This window comes from Lissotriton vulgaris, chromosome 1_1, assembly GCF_964263255.1.
Source record: "Lissotriton vulgaris chromosome 1_1, aLisVul1.2, whole genome shotgun sequence".
NCBI classification, from domain to species: domain Eukaryota; kingdom Metazoa; phylum Chordata; class Amphibia; order Caudata; family Salamandridae; genus Lissotriton; species Lissotriton vulgaris.
The window spans coordinates 919,935,214-919,954,721 of record NC_141685.1 but is presented as its reverse complement, the minus strand read 5'-3'; the positions used below and the strand labels follow the sequence as shown (position 1 = coordinate 919,954,721).

Below are 19,508 nucleotides of genomic sequence, written 5' to 3'. Positions count from 1 at the left end.
GAGTGAGAATGAGGGGGAGTTGTTGATGGTGAGTGAGGATGAGTGAGGGTGAGGAATTGAGGGTGAGTGAGGGTGAGAGGCTGAGGGTGAGTGAGGTGTTGAGGGTGAGGTGTTGAGTGTGATTGAGGATGAGTGATAGTGAGGGTGTGTGATGTGTTGATGTTGACTGAGGGTGAGGCATTGATGGTGAGTGAGGGTGAGGTGTTGAGGCTGAGGGTGAGGAGCTGTGGGTGAGTGGGTGAGGCGTTGAGGGTGAGGCATTGAGGATGATAGAGAGTGAGGTTCTGAGGGTGAGGGTGTGAGTGTGGGTGAGGCGTTGAGGCTGAGTGAGGGTGAGGTGTTGAGCGTTATTGTTGATGAGTGAGAGTGAGTGTGAGTGAGGAGTAAAGGGTGAGTTGTTTAGGGTGAGTGAAGTGTTGCTGTTGTGGTAAGTGTTTGTTTATAGTTGTAGTGTGATAGTGTGTTGACGATGAGTGAGGGTGAATGAGGGTGATGTTTTGAGTGTGAGTGAGGGTGAGTGAGGGTGAGTGAGTATGAGAGTGATTTGTTGAGTGTGAGGTGTAGAGGGTGATTGATGATGATTGAGATTGAGGGTGAGTGAGGAGTTAAGGGTGAGGTGTTGAGGGTGAGTGAAGTGAGGGTGAGTGAAGTGTTGCTGTGTTGGTAAGTATTTGTTTGTTGTTGTAGTGTGATAGTGTGTTGACGGTGAGTGAGGGTAAATGAGGATGAGGTGTTGAGGGTGAGTGAGTATGAGGGTGAGGTGTTGATGGTGAGTTTTTGAGGGTGAGTGAGGATGAGTGTGGGTGAGGTGTTGAGGGTGAGGAGTTGAGGGTGAGTGAGTGTGAGGTACTGAGGGTGAGTGGATATTGAGGGTGAGGTGTTGAGAGTACTGAGGATGAGTGAGAGTGAGGGTGAGTGATGTGTTGATGATGAGTTGTTGAGGGTGAGGTGTTGAGGGTGAGTGAGAGTGACGTGTTGTAGGTGAGGGTGAGGGGCTGAGGGTGAGTGTTGGTGAGGCGTTGAGGGTGAGTGAGGGGTTAAGGGTGAGGCGTTGAGGGAGAGGTGTTGAGAGCGAGGGTGATTGAGTGTTTGAGGGTGCAGGGTGGAGGGTGAGTGAGGGTGAGGTGTTGATGGTGAGTGAAGGTGGGTGAGGGTGATGGTGATGTGTTGAGGGTGAGTGAGGATGAGGTGTTGAGGGAGAGTGAGTGTGAGGTGTTGAGGGTGAGTGAGTGTAATTCAGGGTGGGTGATGAGTTGAGGGTGAGTGAGTGTGAGAGAGGGTGTTATTGACAAATGTGAGTGTTTTGCATGTGTGACTCGTTATTGTAAAGTGTGTTAGTATTTGTGTATGTTGTTGTGGTAGATTGATGCTGTTGCAGTGGTGTAGAGTGATGTTGGTGTGTTGATGAGTGTTGTTAGTGAGGTGCTTCCTAATGCTGTAGTTGTGAAGTGTTGATGATGAGTTGTGCTGTGTTAGTGTTCAACTATTACCACCACAGCATAACTCATTCCAACAACAGTTGCACTTCTCCCAACAACCTAATTTGTGATGTCCACCAATGGAACACGCATCAATACCACCTTAACATTCGGCCCCCCACAGTAACATTGCTCAACAACACAGCATAACTCAGCACCAGCACAGGCGTCTTTAGCTCAACAGTCTCATTCATACATAATACTGTAGTGCGTGTAAGCTACAAAGTATGTGTATTTTGTATATGTTTTTCTAATGTCAAATGGATTGGCTAAATCTTGTATGTGGGTGTGACTATGTTGTATAAATGGAGTGTCTTAGTTATAATTTGCCTTTGGAATAGAAAAAATCACCATATAAGTAGTAAAATTTGTATTACACACTTGTTTATTTTTTATAAAAAAACACAAATATTTATTGTTTAACTTTGTACAAAAAAAAAATATCCTGGCAACATGCAAAATTTACTCAGAACATATTTCATCGTCTTTTTCTTTAAGAATCTTTATGATTTGCCCATTACAAAAGACAACTTCAAAATTTTGTGGCAAAAAATGGACAAGGGCATCTCCGATGTTCTCAACGTCCTCATCTAACATAAACCATTTAATTAAGATCTCGTTTTCGATGGGCATCGATTGCAATTCGTCTGTGTTTGTCACTTTTATTGTGATGATACTTGTTTGCTCAGTAGAGCTTTCAACACCATAAATTAGAATGTCCATCTTTTCCTCTGGTGGGGCTGTTACCTGTTGAGAGAAAAGAAAAGCAATAATTATTTTTAAAATGTGTATACTTTATTTTTTGTGTAAGGCCTATAGTGGTTGAAAGGGACAGAGTTGTTGAAAGGGACACATTGGGTGAAATGGACTGAGTAGGTGAAAGGGTCCCAGTTGTTGATAGAGTTTGAGTGGGTGATAGGTCGAGACTGGGTGATAGGTGGTGGTAATAATTTTTTTGTGTGGTTGTAGTGTCATAGTGTGTTGAGGGTGAGTGAGGGTGAGATGTTGAGGGTGAGTGAGGGTGAGGCGTTGAGGGTGAGTGAGATTGAGGGTGAGTCAGTGTTTGAGGATGAGTGAGAGTGAGGGTAAGTAAGGGGCTGATGGGGATGTTTTGAGCGTGATTGAAGTGGTGTTGTGGTGCTAAGTTTTGGTGTGGTTGTAGTCTGATAGTGTGTTGAGGGTGAGTGAGTATGAGGGTGAGTGAGAGTGAGAGTGAGTGAGAATGAGGGGGAGGTGTTGAGGGTGAGTGAGGATGAGTGAGGGTGAGGAGTTGAGAGTGAGTGAGGGTGAGGGGCTGAGGGTGAGTGAGGTGTTGAGAGTGAGGTGTTGAGTGTGATTGAGGATGAGTGAGAGTGATGTTGAGTGATGTGTTGAGATTGACTGAGGGTGAGGCGTTGAGTGTGAGTGAGAGTGAGGTGTTGAGGCTGAGGGTGAGAAGCTGAGTGTCAGGGTGAGTGTGGCTGAGGCGTTGAGGGTGAGTGAGGGTGAGGTGTTGAGGGTGATTGAGGATGAGTGAGAGTGAGGAGTTAAGGGTGCGGTGTTTAGGGTGAGTGAAGTGTTGTTGTGGTGGTAAGTGTTTTTTTGTAGTTGTAGTGTGATAGTGTGTTGACGGTAAGTGAGGGTAAATGAGGGTGATGTTGTGAGGGTGAGTGAGTATGAGAGTGGTGTTGAGTGTGAGATGTTGAAGGTGATTGATGATGATTGAGATTGAGGTTGAGTGAGGAGTTAAGGGTGAGGTGTTGAGGGTGAGTTAAGTGTTGCTGTGGTGGTAAGTATTTGTTTGTTGTTGTAGTGTGATAGTGTGTTGACGGTGAGTGAGGGTGATTGAGCGTGAGGAGTTGAGGGTGAGTGAGTATGAGGGTGAGGTGTTGATGGTGAGTTGTTGAGGGTGAGTGAGTATGAGAGTGGGTGATAAGTCTAGAGTGGGTGATAAGTCTAGATTGGGTGATAGGCCTAGAGTGTGTGAAAGAGCCAGAGTTGTTGAAAGGTTCCGAGTGGGTGAAAGCTCCCGAGTGGGTGAAAGCTCCCGAATGGGCGAAAGGTCCCAAGTGGCTGAAATGTCCAGAGTGGGTAAAATGTCCAGAGTGGGTGGAAGGGGCAGAGTGGGTGAAAGGGCAAGACTGGGTGCAATTCCAAGAGTGGCTGAAAAGAGATAATTGCAAAACTTTGTTTGTTCGTTGTGCTTACCTCCATTTTGCTATGGCGCGTTGTATTCAATATTTTTTGGCAATTGAATTCATGTACAGTGACATGAGTCAGGGTCACATATTTCCCAAGATGTATTTTAAATAGTGACGCTTCTCTCCACAGTGTCACTTTTATATCATCAGTTGCATCTTTTATTGTAATGGATTTGAGTGGGGTATCTTGCCCATTGATAAACACCGTTTTTGCGTCCTCTTCCTACACAAAAAGAAAGCATTCTATTAAATAGTGATTGTAAAAACAGATATTACTAGTGCATTGTCTGAAAGGCTATATAATGTATCATATTTCACGACCCAAATGAACCTCCTTTCTAAAAGATTGAAATGTTTCTTGTAAAAAATGGCCTTGTACATAGTACTTTTTTTTGTAGTATACACCAAAGCACTGGCATCTTATATTTTTCAAAAGTTGTACTTGCTACTATGTGTGAAGAGTGCATAATCAAAAATGTGTCCAGTTAGTTTTTGAAGTTACTAAAGGTGTAATGTGTGTGTAAGTGAACTATGCATTTTTTAAGTAGACATGATGACATGAGTGAGTGTGATGGTGAGGTGTTGAGTGTGAGGAGTTGATGGGGAGTGAGGGTGAGTGAGGATGAGGCGTTACGTGAGGGTGAGGTTGAATCTAAATGAGGGTGGGTGAGGGTGAGAGGGTGAGGGTGAGAGTTTGAAGGTGAGTGAGGGTGAGAAGTTGAGGGTGAGTAACGATGAGCGTGAGTGTGAGTGAGGCTGAGTAAGGCAAGTATGCATATTTTTAGTAGACCTGATGACATGAGTGAGGGTGTGGGTGAGGGTGAGTTATTGAGGGTGAGGTGTTGAGTGTTAGGGTGAGTGAGGGTGGGGTTGAGGGTGAGTGAGGACGAGGTGTTACGTGAGGGTGAGTGTGATTGAGGCAGAGTTAGGGTGAGGCGTTGAGGGTGAGTGAGAGTGAGGGAGTGTTGAGGGTGAAAGATTGAATGTGAGAAGTTGAAGGTGAGTAAGGATGAGTGTGAGTGTGGGTGAGTGAGGGTGATTAATTGAGTGAGGGTGAGGTGTTGATGTTGAGGCTGAGGTGTTGAGGTGTTGAGTGAGAGTGAGGGTGACTGAGGAGTTGAGTGAGAAGTGTTGACTTTTTGAGGGGGAGGTGTTGAGGGAGAGTGAGGGTGAGTGAGGGTGATTGAGTGAGAGGTGTTGAGGGTGATTGAGGGTGATTGAGATTAAGGCTGAGTGAGGCATTAAGGGTGAATTGTTGAGTGTGAGGTGTTGTGTGTGAATGAGGGTGAGGTGTTGAGAGTTATTGAGGGTGAGAAGTTGAGGGTGAGTACGGATGATGCTAAGTGAGGGTGAGTCATTGATGTTGATTGTGAGGCTGAGGTGTTGAGGTGTTGAGTGAGAGTGAGTGAGTATTTGAGGGAGAAGGGTAGAGTTTTAGAGTGGGAGGTGTTGAGGGCTAGTGAGGGTGATTGAGGCTGAGTGAGGAGGAGGTGTTGAGGGTGATCTCATGTGAGTGAGATTGAGGGTGAGTGAGGCATTAAAATTGAATTGTTGAGGGTGAGGTGTTGAGTGAGAGTGAGAGTTGGGTGTTGAGGGTGAGTGATGTTGACTGAGGGTGAGGCATTGATGTAAAGACAGTATTTGCGTACTTTTGGTAAACCCAAAAAGAACAATTCTACAAAATAGTGACAGTAAAAAAACATAGTAGTAGTGCATTGTATCACTGGTAATATAATGTATTATATTTCAGGACCCAAATGAACATACTTTCTACCATAGTGCAATTTTTATTTAGTAAAAATTGTCATTGTGGAGAGTACTTGAATTTGTACTATACCCCAAAGTACTCACATATTATATATCTCAAAACTATCCCTTTATACGTAGTGTGAAAGAGTGTGAAAGAGTGTCTAATGCAAGCTTTTTTGATGTTGTCCGTGAAGTTCCTAAGGGCCCGATGTAGGTAAATCCCATTTTTGTATGTAGGTACCAACATCTGGATTCATTACAGAATCCTTAACAAATCTTTAATTACCAAATCGGTAAATAGCGAATAGGTAATGTGCATTAATTCATATGGGTTTTGAAGGACATAGGAATGATTAGGCATTACCGAATCGGTATTTACTGAATCTGTAATTAAAGAATTATGAAGGGTGCAGGTGGTGTCACTTTGACACCCTCCTGCACCGCCAAAAAAGGCACAGGTGCCATGTGGCAAGCATACCTGCTGTAAGGGCAGGTCTGCCTGTCACATGCCATAGGTATTTTACCCTGGATTTGTATTCCATGGTAAAATACCGATTGTGTAAGCCATGTACAGAAGGTACATTGCCTACCTACATTACATTTCAGTTAATTTTATTGAATCTGTAAATCTACCGTTTCGGTTAATAAACAGATTTGCTAAAGTTACCTAAAATGTGCCCCTACATCTCAATAGCCCTTTACCGATGTGAAACGGGCCAAAATCTTTTTTTTTTTTGGCCGATTGGGATCGCTAAAGGGCTACCTACACCGGGCCCCTAAATGTGTAATTTGTGTGTAAGCCAACTATGCATTTTTGTACTAGACATGATGACATGTTTGTGTTGATACATCTGGCACATATTGTCCCTGAAACAGTCATCAGACTATTTATACTTGCAATTTAGAAAAAGCACAAATACATAAGATATGTCATTTACAATCCTAATAAGTCCAACTCTTCCACTGCAAGACAATATTTTTTTTAGTTGACATGATAACATGTTTGTGTTCATACTTACGGCAATTATTGTCCCTGAAACGGTCATCAGGCTTTTTAGACTTGCCCGTTTTATTTCCTTGATGGGAGAAGCCGATGGTGCAGGCGGATGCAAAATGTTGTTTGCTTGTTGGATCAGGCCCTCCTCGATTGTCATTGCGGGAAATTTGGTTACTTTAGTTTGTTTTGTAATTAAAATTGTTTTGTTTTTGAGAATAAAGTTCCGTATCAGTAGTCCACAGTTTATTTTCGTTTGCTCATATAAATTTTCTTGGTAACAAGTACATTTAATTGTTCCAGTTTTATCTGCTAAAGCCAAATGGAATAAAATTTTCTGCTCTTGTTTAGCATTTTTGTACGTAGTTTTCCCTGAGCAGCTGATGACATTAACTCTTATTGGTTTCTGGTATGGTTTGTTGTCATCAGTATTAATGTTCATTATTTCTTCAATAGACATCATCTGAAATAGAAAATGTGATATAACATGTTAAATACAAACCCATATTGGTTTATGATCACTGCAATAGCATTCTAAAGTACCATAGTTGTGTAGTTGGTCATTTGTATATATATGATCTAAAATGGATTGGTAGTTAGTTGTGTAACTGTTAATGAGTTGTTGACATTGTAATTTTGTTTCAAAGAATCCAAGTAATTGCTTGCTGTTTGCATTTGTTTGAGATACATCCACATTGAAATCCCCTATAATAATCAATTTGTGCATGGGGTAAAAATCCGTAATATTAGTGATGAAATCAAAAAGAGAAGTTATACTTTTTAGGGGTGGTTTGTATAAAATAATAATAAGGTAATCTGTGTTATCAATCTGTAGAGTAAAATGTAAAATGTCTATCCCTTCAAGTGTCTCATAAATAGGCAATATAAATAAATCTTTTTTGTAGTACATAATCATTCCATGGTTTGTGTTGTATGTATGAAATTTATCAAATATAATGTGATGATATTGTTCTATACTGAAATCATTAGCTGTAGCATTTCTTGTAGTGTTGATCTCAGTTAAGCAAATAATGTCTGCTTGTAATATATTCCTATCCGCTACCATAGATGAAAAATTTTTCTGTAGTGATCTTATATTGTGTGCAATGATATTGAAATGTGCACTGTATGTATGTAACTGTGGGATATGTATTTCAAGTGGCATTTCTGTCCTTAATCTGTGCATTTCCTCATTAACTTGTGGATGTACTACAATTTTACGCTCATCAAAATTGTGTACATAGACATTTTGTATTGATTTTGCCCTGCTAATAGCAACATAATGCAAATGATGAATCTTGCTGTTATTAAAGTGTATATAAAGTGGTTCAAGAGTTGCACCTTGTGTGCGATGTATAGTGCGTGCTGATGCTTGGCGTAAAGGAAATTGCTTCCGTATAATGGTAATAAATTTCTTAGTGTATTGGAAATGTCTAGCTATAGCATGTATTGGTGTCCATGTATTTTGTGTTTGTGAATGAAATAAGTGTTTATATTGTTGTCTGGTTGTTTCTCCTATAGTGGGATTGTCAAATAACAACCAAACAATAATAGGTGTATTGTTAATCAATTCTACTAATTGTACAACACCAGTTGCGCCATTTGTTAAACCATCATTGACATCCACATTGCAACTTAAATCATAACGAAGTTGTAAGGCAATGTGTAATGTATGTGAAAGGCCCATTGTTTTCTGTGGATCTTTGGGCAGTTGCTTAAGAATCGTTTTTTTCACACTTTCAGACAAATCAGAACTAACAGTATCGCTTGCTACTGTTATGTAGACAGGATAATCTTTGCAATGTTGTTCTAAAACCTTTTTGTTAATTTCATTAACTTCTAGATTAGTTGACATGATATATGGAATTGTTTCTAATAAAGTCTCATCAGGTTGTATTTCCCTTTGCTTAATTTGTGAAATATCTTCTTCAGTATGCTTGCCTTCTCTCAATCTGTTTAGTAATTCAGCAAATTGTAGATCTTCTTTTTGGCGCATAATTTTTGTTAATTCAAAAATTTTAAAATGTTCTTTCCACAAGTTAGCACTTAAAGGACCATACATTTGTGTCGAATCCTGAAAAATGTATCTGTCAAATACAGGTTTTAATTGGTAAAAGTCACCAATGGCTAAAATAGAAATTCCTCCAAATGGTTCATTAGATGATTTAATTTCTTGAAGCCTGTTATGTATAAAATTCAACATATTGTGGCCTACCATTGAAATTTCATCAATAATAACAACTCTAACATGCATCATTTCCATTTGTAGAGCAGTTCTATGTTCATGACTCAGTTGTTTATAAGACAAACTTTGCGACACAGGTATTTTGAAAGTGCTATGCAGTGTTTTGCCATTAATATTATGGGCAGCCTTTCCTGTTGGAGCAGTAAGTAAGATATAAACATTATCCGGATTTTCACCGGCCTTAGTGTTATAGTAGCGTAGTAAAGTTTGATAAAGTGCAGATATTACAAAACTTTTCCCAACACCAGCCCCTCCAGTGCAAAAAGTATAGCATGGAGTGCTAGTAGTTTTAAACCAATGCAAGTGATGGTAAACAAAGTTAAGTTGTTCTTCCGTTAAGTTTTGCATAAGTTGTTGGTATTTTTCATTGGGTAAAAGAACGTTAGTTGATCTTTGTTCTTCAGTTGTAGTTCTAATTCCTAAATCTAGAGCCAAATCATATCTATTATTATGTTCTGGATTTTGGTCTTCTGTCTGTATATTCACAGTTGGTGATAGAGGAGGTGAAATGACATTTTCATGAGACTGTTCATGAATAATGTTTGTAAGTTCACCATGCTGTTTGTTATAGATTTTTAGTTGTGTGTCAACAAATGTTTTAACTTCCAGATACCTATCATAGTAAGTTTCCTTGTTGATTAGTATTTTTTCTTCTTCCCTCCATGGATAGTGCAACATTAATATTTCTCTATAATACTCTTCCGGTTCATTATTTTTGCTAAATCTGCAAAAGCGTATTATTTTCCCTTGTCTGCGCTTATTTAAAGCATAATCATAATTATGTTTCTGTTGTAGTTTTTTTCCGTCACTACATTCTATTTCTAATTCTTCCTCATCTGAGCTGTAAAAGTTTTGTTCTGCAAGTAAATCTTCACAATCATTTATTTCTTTCCCATGTGTTTTTTTCTTCACATAGTTGAAATTAGCCGCATAGTCTGCTAACGTGCACATCTCTAATGATTGTGGCCGTTTGCAGTACTTAATAATAATATTTTCACATTGAATGTCAGTGGAATTTTCGGGCAAGTTATTAATAGTTTCGATATCACGCATTAAATAAGTTCTTTTCTCTGGACGGCTAGTATTAATAAATACAAATGATCGTGAGCTTTTCCGTAATGGTATTTGAAGAATTAGATATGCTGCTTCTTGAGCACTAATTTCTGTGCAGTTGAGGAATTTGTTCCCTATGTGTTTAAGTTGATCTTTGATATTACTATTGCTTGGTACCTCTTTAGCAGCTTGCGCTAGAAGTTTGCTAATTCCTCTTTGCGATTTACTGATATATGAGATAATATAGACTGCACAAGCATAAGGGTCTAGTATAAACTGCAAGTCTATATTTGCTCGCCAAGCTTCTAAAAGAGTACTATTGTAGTTATTGATGAAGCATTCGGCTGGTGTTCTTTTTAAAAAAATAGTTGTTTTTTGTAAGCTAGTTTGTATAGAAGTAATATATTCTTTATCATCCATTTTAATGAAGTCCAAAAATTCCTCAAAAGAAAGTGTATTAAAAGTAGTATTATTCATAGCTTCATGTATTATTTTCATATTATCTTGCCATTGGTTATTTGTCTCCTCCAGTGTTAATGGCTCTAATATGAGCGTTCTTGACATTGGATATTTGGGATATTGATATTTGCATGTCCGTTGCTGTTTACGTCTGCAATTTTTGGTGTGACCATGCCTTTGTAGATTTATTAACGGTTGTAAAACAGGGTTTTCAGACTTATGACAAGTGATATATTTGTCAATAAAGCTATTGACTTCTTCCACTGGTGAAACACCATACAATGGTGCTTTGTTTACCCAGAGTAATGCATGTATATGTGGAGAACCTCTCTGTTGGAATTCGACTCTGTAAAAGTAGTCTACTATTTCCCCAATTGGATTAGTGCCATTCAGCAAAACACAATTAAAGAATTTCCTAACTTGATAGTCAAACTGTCTTGCACATGTTATTGGATCTTCTTGTATTAATTTACTTTTAGTTTCCCAAGACATGTTTAAGAATTCTTCCTCTGTACATTCCTGTAAGTTTCTAACTCTCAATAGTATATTTATTAAATGGTGCCATTTTGTTTCTGCAGCAGATAATGTCAAAAAGAAAGTGGGAATGCCAAGTTGCCTTATCATAGCAAAAATATCTTTTTTGCAACCTTCCCAATATGGAGGTGAACTGCGTATAGTTTTTAATACTTTGTACCCCTCATTGAACTGTAAAACATTAGCAATATTACATTTAATGTCTTTAGCAGTTATTTTATTCCCATCTGTAAAATGTTTTCTGATGGAAATGTTGATTTTACCATGGATCTGCTTAATATGTAATTTCTTCAGTTTAAAAAAGACATTAGTAATAGATTTAGCGACTCTTCTATCATAACTCCTTAACTCTGCTTGGCAAATAGTACTATAATGTACCGGTATGTGTCTTTCCTTATTGTTAGGTCTTCGTTCACCACAAAAAATAGTAGGGAAAGCCAAAAACTCTGAATCTTTATCCTCATATAAACCTCTTGGCGTGTTATGTTCAGCTGGAGCGAAACTTAACACATTCAGCGAATTACTAGTAATAGTTTCATTTGTTAACATAGTATCCAAATTTCCAGCTTCTATGTTGTCCGAACTATCAGATGAATTGTTTGTTTCAGAAGTCTCATTGTGAGATTCTATTTCTGGAGGTATATACTCCCAGTCAGGGTTAATGGTAACACCATATTCATTAAACATTCGACTATTTTTCGCTAGCCATGTAGCTGCCTTTTTTACAGTATTTGGTCTAATATTCTCATAATGTGTATATGATTTATAGATTAATTTCCTTTTTAATTTCACTGGGATTGTCATGGCGTCATTAATTTGCCTTGGTAAAATTGTAACAGTTGTCATAACATCTGCAGGTACATTAACTACTGCACCTGATAATGATTTTTGAAAACCGCGTGGCAGACTCCGAATTTGTAAGAATGGTATCCTAGGTGAAACTAATCTTTCTTCTAAATCATATAATTCTAATTCAACTGGTACATTTGGGAAGCCCATGCCATTTACAATTGAACATGGTGGTATTTTGTTTTTGCGAATGTAATAATAGCAAGTCTTACAAATAAAAGTTGTTTTCTTGTTACTAATGTTACACTTGTTGAAAATTTCGGATTGGCTAACACTGCGTATATTTAGCAACGTTTGTTTATGCCACAGTTGATTGCAAAGAGTACATATGTACTCTGGCCCATGCAATATTTCCCGGTGGAATTTGCGAATGATTGTATGGATTTGTTGACCTCGTTTCTGTCTTTGGCCCTGCGTGAAGATGGGTATGTTATTATCATTAGCACTTAGTTGACTGTTGGTAATGTCTTCTTCAGCTGTATTAATTTTTTTTCTTTGTACAACTGTAGTTGGACATGTACTTGAATCCCTTTTTCTTTTCCGAGACTGTTTATTTGTTCCCTGGATAGCTTTACTATTACCTGGTAATTGTGGTAAATGATTGCTATTGCTATTCCCTCCCTTACTTGTATTCTGTAAATGATCAGAAGACATTGATGTTGATGTTATCGTCTGATTAGGAGTACATTCAGTAGTATGTACCCAAATTTTTCTTTCTTGCGGCAGTTGACTATTTTTTTTGTGCACAGTAAGTGCTTTTGTAAAGGATTTTCTTTGAATGACTTTTATATCTATTGGTGTTAATTCAAATTGGACACATTGCTCAGCCTGATGTTTTAAGTTATATGCTAGTTTCATAACATATTGAATTAGCCCTTCAAACGAATTAAATGCAATTGTAACACATGTTCCGTTTGAATGAGGCATGCCTTCATGGTCCCTACTATGTGAATCAAATACAAAGTATGATTGCATATGTTTGAAAATAGCTATTACATAAACATTCATACAAAGTAGAACACCACAGTGCTTCTTAATAGTAACATTTAATGCTGTGCTAATATCTGGGTAGGCTTTATCAAAACGTTTAAGGACATCACCGTAGTAAGCATTCCGTAGCAAAAGTGAATATATCTTTTGATTGTGGTCTATATACCTTGGCAGGTCATCTGGATGCATAAGTGTTTCTTTGTTAATAGAATGCATTTGGAGATATAAAGCGTCCCCACGGTCCATTATATAATGCAGATCATTAGAGTTCCAAGTAGTTACTGGCTTGCATAAATTGTGCAAGACAGCAAAAGCACTATTTGGTAAGCATTGCTTACCTTGTGATTTGCTATTAAATTTGCTATTCCCTTGATGGTAACTTGCTTTTAAGCATTTCTGCATCTTCAAAGTTATACAGAAATGTTGTTATCAAATAATGTAAATTGAGAAGGTTTGTGAACTAAAAAATTTTTTGGGGGACTGTAAGGTATGAACTTTTAACAATTTTTAAACGAAGTGGCAAAGTAGTATTTACCTTAACTTCTGTTTCTTTTGTTGTTGTTTGAATAATCTGAAAGTTGAAAAAAAACATATTGTTTAGAATATATTTCTCCGAATTTTTGCCATAAAAGACACATTAGCATGTAAATAGTCTTTTAAAGACCTGTTAAGAGCTCTAGTGCTGCTGTGAGTGTATGTGCCACGGCTGGCACACAGGCAGGGTGAGATGATAGAGGGAGAGAGAGGGAGTGGGAGGAAAAGGGGGACAGAGAGAGAGTGAGTGAGTGCGTGAAAAGTTAATACTGAGAGACGTTAAAAAATGTGTGTGTGTGTTATGTGTTGCATTGAATCAGAGAATGGATGAGGTGTGAGGAAGGTAAAGGGAGTGAGAGGGAGAGTGATAGGAAGGGAGAGGGGGATGGAGGGAGGGAGAGAGAGGGAGAGGGAGACAGAGGGATTAACAAAGTTAGAGTGAGAAAGAGGAAGGCAAGAGAGAGGGAGGGGGAGCTAGAGAAGGAGAGAGAGGGTGAGTGTAGGTGAGGGGTTGAGGGTAAATGAGGATGAAATGTTGAGGGTGTGAGTGTGAGGGTGAGGTGTTGATTGTTGTTGAGGTGAGGTGGTGAGGGTGAGGGTGAGGGTGAGTGAGGGGGAGGGGATGAGGGTGAGTGAGGGTGAGGGTGAGGGTGAGTGAGGGTGACGGTTTGATGGTGAGTAATGGTGAGGGTGAGTGAGGATGACATGTTGAGGGTAAGTGAGCATGAGGGTGAGTGAGCATGAGGGTGAGTGAGCATGAGGGTGAGTGAGCATGAGGGTGAGTGAGCATGAGGGTGAGTGAGGATGGTGTGAGTGAGTGTGAGTGAGGGTGAGGGGTTGAGGGTGAGTGAAGGTAGATTAGGCTTAGAAATTGAGGGTGAGTGATGGTGAGAAGCTGAGGGTGAGTAAGGATGAGGCTGAGTGTGGGTGAGTGGGAATGAGGTGTTGTGGGTGAGTGAGGTGTTGAGGGTGAGTGAGGCTGAGGTGTTGAAGTGTTGAGTGAGAGTGAGGGTGAGTGAGGAGTTGAAGGAGAAGTGTTGAGGGTGTGTGTGTGAGGTGTTGAGGGCTAGTGATGCTCAATTTTATGTTGTTGCTGTCACCCCGAGCCTTAACCACTGACCCTGCCCCCACCGATGCGGTCATTGGACACTAAGTAAACATTAAATTTTGCCCCTGAGAGAAAGATTGTGAGTAGGCATGTAATAGAGTGTGTGTGTGAAAGTGTCCTTGTTCGTGGAATGTGTGTATGAAAATTTTGTTGTGGTGTGGCGAAGTGTTGGTGTACCCAGTTACTGTGGAAGTAATGTAGAAAGATAGAGAGGGAGTAAATGGGAGACAAATGGAGAGTTATGTACAAAGACAGAAAGGAAGGGAAAGTTAGGGAAAGGAAGGGAAATGGAGGGAGAGGAAGAGAAAGGGAGTGAGATGCAGGGTGATAGAGAGGGAGACGGAGAGGGAGGGAGAGAGGAGGAAGAAAAAAGGGGGAGTGAGACAGAGGGAGGAACACAGTTAGAGTGAAAGAGAGGAAGATGGGAGAGAGGGAGGGGTAGCTATAGAGAGGGAGAGAGAGCTATAGAGATGTAGGGAGTCCGAAAGAGAAAGAGAGCGAGAAAATTATGTGTATGCCGGGAGGGCTCAGTGCACGAAGCCTTCGGCTGCAGGGTCCTGTGATTAACCTCATGGTCAGTTTAATGTTGTTGCTGTTGCCCCGACCCTTAACAACTAACCCTGCCCCCACCGATGCGGTCCTTGGACACAAAGTAAACGGTACATTTTTCACCTGCTTGAAAGATTGTGATTAGCCATGTAATAGAGGTTGTTAGCGAAAGTCCCCTTGATAGTGGATTGTGTTTCTGAAAAATTTGTTGTGGTGTGGCGAAGTGTTGCGAACGGATTATGACTGTACTATTCCCCCTAATGTTGTAATGTGCCTGTGACTAGTGTAGTAAGTGTATGGGCAATTTTTTTTTGGGTAGGCAGCTAATTCTGGCTTGGAATTGTTGTTGGGGATGGAGAGGGAGTGAGTGTGTGCGTGAAGAGTTAATAGTGCGAGACGTCCTGAAAAATGTGTGTGTGTGTCATCGTCTAACTTAGATTACTTCCTATATTGTATTGAATATGAAAATGAAATGAATGCGGTGTGCGTGTAATATTGAAAGTGTACACAGTTAGTGTGCAAGTAATGTAGAAAGATAGAGAGGGAGTAAATGGTAGACAAATGGAGAGTTATGTACAAAGACAGAGAGGAAGGGAAAGTTATGGAAAGGAAGGGAAATGGAGGGAGAGGAAGAGAAAGGGAGTGAGATGCAGGGTGATAGGGACGGAGACGGAGAGGGAGGGAGAGAGGAGGAAGAAAAAAGGGGGAGTGAGACAGAGGGAGGAACACAGTTAGAGTGAAACAGAGGAAGATAGGAGAGAGGGAGGGGGAGCTATAGAGAGGGAGAGAGAGCTATAGAGATGTAGGGAGACCGAAAGAGAAAGAGAGCGAGAAAGTTATGTGTATGCCGGGAGGGCTCAGTGCACGAAGCCTTAGGCTGCAGGGTCCTGTGATTAAGCTCATGGTCAGTTTAATGTTGTTGCTGTCGCCCCGATCCTTGACAACTAACATTGCCCCCACCGATGGGGTCCTTGTACACAAAGTAAACAGTACATTTTTAACCTGCTTGAAAGATTGTGAGTAGCCATGTAATAGAGGGGGTGGGCGAAAGTCCCCTTGATAGTGGATTGAGTGTATGAAAACTTTGTTGTGGTGTGGCGAAGTGTTGAGAACGGATTCTGACTGTGCTATTTGCCCTAATGTTCCAATGTGCCTGTGAATAGTGTAGTAAGTGTAAGGTGCATTATTTTTTGGGGTAGGCAGCTAATCCTGGCTAATATGTTATTGGATGTGTGCTTGTGAAAATGTAATACTAGTAGTTGTACGAGTGGCTGTTTCTGTGTGTCAGCTTGTAACTTGGATTACTAACTGTGCAAGTAAAGCAACGAATGAATGCATTGTGCGTAAATCTTGTAAAGTGTTGCCTGTTTACGTGCAAATTAATGTTCAATTAGAACTTTTGACTGAAAGTTTGGTGCTGTAGTGGCGAAGTGCTATGATGTTACATTGCGTAGGAGTTGCACGTGTTGTATAAGGGTGGCAGTCAGTGTTTTGCCTAATGTGACAGGCTGTGTGTGATTAGTGTAAGATGCAGTGTTTTGCCTAATGTGACAGGGTGTGTGTGATTAGTGTGCTATAGAGAGGTAGGGAGACGAAGAGAGAAAGAGAGCGAAGAATTATGTCTATGCCGGGAGGGCTCAGTGCACGAAGCCTTCGGCTGCAGGGTACTGTGAATAACGTCATGGTCAGTTTTATGTTGTTGCTGTCGACCCGACCCTTAACCACTGACCCTGCCCCCACGTCGGAGTGTTAGGAACGGAAGTAAAAATTGTGTAGAAGAGTGAACAGTTGGCTGTACTTACTTGATATATGTTGGTGCGCAGTTTCTTTCCCCCTATCAAGGAAATGTTGAAAGCGTACCAATAACCTACAAGAGATAACAAAAAAAAAACAATATGTATCTGTTGTTTTAAACCAAGGTATGACCTGTTTTAGAAATTACGTAGTCTTTTGCTAAGTATTACCATAGAAAATGAAGATTTGCAAACACACATGTCGCAGAATAATTTAACACAGGTGCAATGTTGATATAGTAACAGTTCTAATAAACGCAACTAAAAATATCAATACTGTCCCTTAGATGTATCGAAATAACACTTGCATGCACTTACGTTCTAAGATTGAATGCCGTAATTTTTCAGTGGCTGTTGGTCGATAGCAGCAAGTTCAGCGCCGTTCTGTAAGTCGAAGTTTTGTCCTCGCTGGTAAAAAGAGAGTATGACTTAAAGTGACCCGTCCCTCTGCTTAAATAGGGGGTAACGATGCAAGAATCTTTTTTTTCTTTTTGTGTTTAAGAAAGGATCAAAGCTTTTAGTCCTTCCCTTGCCCCAAGGAAAAGTCACACTAGCTGATGTGCGCGACTTGGAAGTGTGAATGTTTGAATGTGTATGCAGATGGAGTTTCGACATAGGCGCGCCAGTAGACTTCACTGGGCAACTCCCTTAAGGCCATATAAGAATTTGCTCGGAACTCACAAAGCAAAGGGCCTTTTTTTTACGTTAGTGTAATTGGACTTCAACTGTCTGCTCGAAGTTACACTTAAAAATGGCATATATAAAGCATCAAAAGTATACAAAGTTTCACTTAAAAACATACAACTCTTGTAATATAGTGGCTCGAAGTTGTGCCGTTTAGGTTTACTATGAAAATACTGAAAATTGCCGCGGATGCGTCCATTAATGTGTGTGTGGCAATGTTAAAAAAAAAAGTGGGTGAATGAGAAAGATGGTGGATAATTTTGTTTGGAAAAAAATAAATGGAAAGACAGGTGTGGTGCTGAACGGGTCAAAGGCCGGATGCAATATTTGCCATAAAAGTTGTGTTTTCCGTTTCAGTATGAAAATAGTGAACATTGCTGCGTAAGTGGCCCTTACATGTGTCTGTGTGTATTTTTAAATGCTATGGGAATTTTGGCTGTGTGTGTACGTGTTGTAAATACAGAATTTCGCTGCGGGTGCGTCCCTTAATGTAAGGCTTGTAATATACAGGCTCAAAGTTGTGGCGTTTATGTTTAGTATGAAAAGACAGGACATTGCTGCAGATGCCTCCATTAATGTGTGACTGTCACCATAGAAATACAGTGTGAGAATGAAAAAGATGTCCGATGATTTTGTTTGCCAATAGATAAATGTAGCGATAGGTGTGGCGAAATGTTCGGAGCTGATTTATTTGCCATCAAAGTTGTGTTGTTATTTGTTGTATAAAAATAGTGAGCATTGCTAAGGATGCGGCCCTTGAATGTGTTTGTGGGTAATTTTAAATGCTAGGAATTATGTTGGTGTGTGTGTACGGCATGGTATGTAAACTATAGTAGTTTTGTTAACGTTTCCAGACACCATTTTATCCTTTAATGTAAATCAACTTGAACTGTCTACTCAAAGGTACACTTAAAAATGGCATGAGGGGTTGAGGGTGAGGATGAGTGAGGGTGAAGCTGAGGTCTTGAGTGTAACTGGAAGTAAGAGTGAGGGTGAGTGAGGGGTTGAGTGTTAGTGAGGGTGAGGTATTGAGGGTGAGTGAGGGGAAGGGTGATTGAGGTATTGAGAGTTACTGAGGGTGAGGTGTGTAGGGTGAAGTGTTGAGAGTGTGGGTGAGGGGTTGAGGGTGAGGGAGGGTGAGTGAGGGTGAATGGTTGAGGGTGAGGGGTTGAGGTGAGGAATTGAGGCTGATGTTTTGAGGGTGAATGAGTGTGAGATGTTGATGGTGAGTGAAGGTGAGATGTTGGGTGAGGCGTTGAGGGTGAGTGACTATAGAATTTTTCTACCTTACTGTCATTCGACTTGAACTGTCTGCGCCAAGTTACCCTTAAAAATAGCATGAGACGTTGAGGGTGAGGGCGAGTGAGGGTGAGACTGAGGTGTTGAGTAAGGTTGAGGGGTTGAGGGTGGGTGAGGGTAGGTGAGTGAGGGTGAGGGGTTGAATGTCAGTGATGGTGAGGTGTTGAGGGTGAGTGAGGGTGAGGGTGAGTGAGGGTGAGTGGGAGGGGTTGAGGGTGAGTGAGGTGTTGAGGGTGAAGTGTTGATGATGTAGGTGAGGGGTTGAGGGTGATGGAGGGTGAGTGAGGGGGAGGGGTGCAAGGTGAGGAGTTGCGGGTGAGGGTTGGGGGTGAGGGGTTGAGGGTGAGGTGTGGGGGAGGGGTGCAAGGTGAGGGGTTGCGGGTGAGGGTTGGGGGTGAGGGGTTGAGGGTGAGGTGTTGAGGGTGAGTGAGGGTGAGATGTTGAGGGACAGTGGTTGAGGGTGAGTTGTTGAGGGTGAGTGGTTGAGGGTGAGTGGTTGAGGGTGAGTGTTTGAGGGGGAGTCTTTGAGGGTGACTGTTTGAGGGTGAGTGGTTGAGGGTGAGTGGTTGAGGGTGAGTGGTTGAGGGTGAGTGGTTGAGGGTGAATGGTTGAGGGTGAATGGTTGAGGGTGAGTGGTTGATGTGTGTGTGGTACCGTTAAAATAGAGTGGGGGATTTAGAAGATGGTACATATTTTTCTTATGCCAATAAATAAATCTAGAGACAGGTGTGGCGAAATGTTTTGAGCTGATGTACTTGCCATTAAAGTTTGGGTATTTTTTTTGTTATAGCATGCCTACATTAATGTGTGTGTGGGAACGTTAAAATACAGTGGTGATTATCCCAAAAATGCAAAATCGCAAATGTTTCAGTGAGGCAACATAGAAAATCTTTAGTCTATAAGTTACCCTTAAAAATAGCATGAGGGGTTGATGGTGAGGGCGACTGGGTGCGGGTGAGTGGGTGAGGGTGAGTTGCTGAGGGTGAGTTGTTGAGGGTGAGTTGTTGAGG

The 19,508-nt window shown here is 40.7% G+C and overlaps 1 protein-coding gene across 1 annotated transcript; it reads right to left on the bottom strand.

Annotated features, from left to right (window-relative positions):
* Positions 1–1,929: 1,929 nt before the first annotated feature.
* Positions 1,930–16,781, bottom strand: LOC147748164 (uncharacterized). The gene is made up of 5 exons (XM_086959069.1): positions 16,525–16,781; positions 13,067–13,102; positions 6,427–6,864; positions 3,666–3,881; positions 1,930–2,225 (listed from the first exon to the last, which is right to left on the bottom strand). Exons 3-5 carry the CDS (start codon positions 6,862–6,864, stop codon positions 1,941–1,943), a joined length of 939 nt encoding a protein of 312 aa, XP_086815195.1. The 5' UTR covers positions 13,067–13,102; positions 16,525–16,781; the 3' UTR covers positions 1,930–1,940.
* Between the last annotated feature and the right edge of the window lie 2,727 nt (positions 16,782–19,508).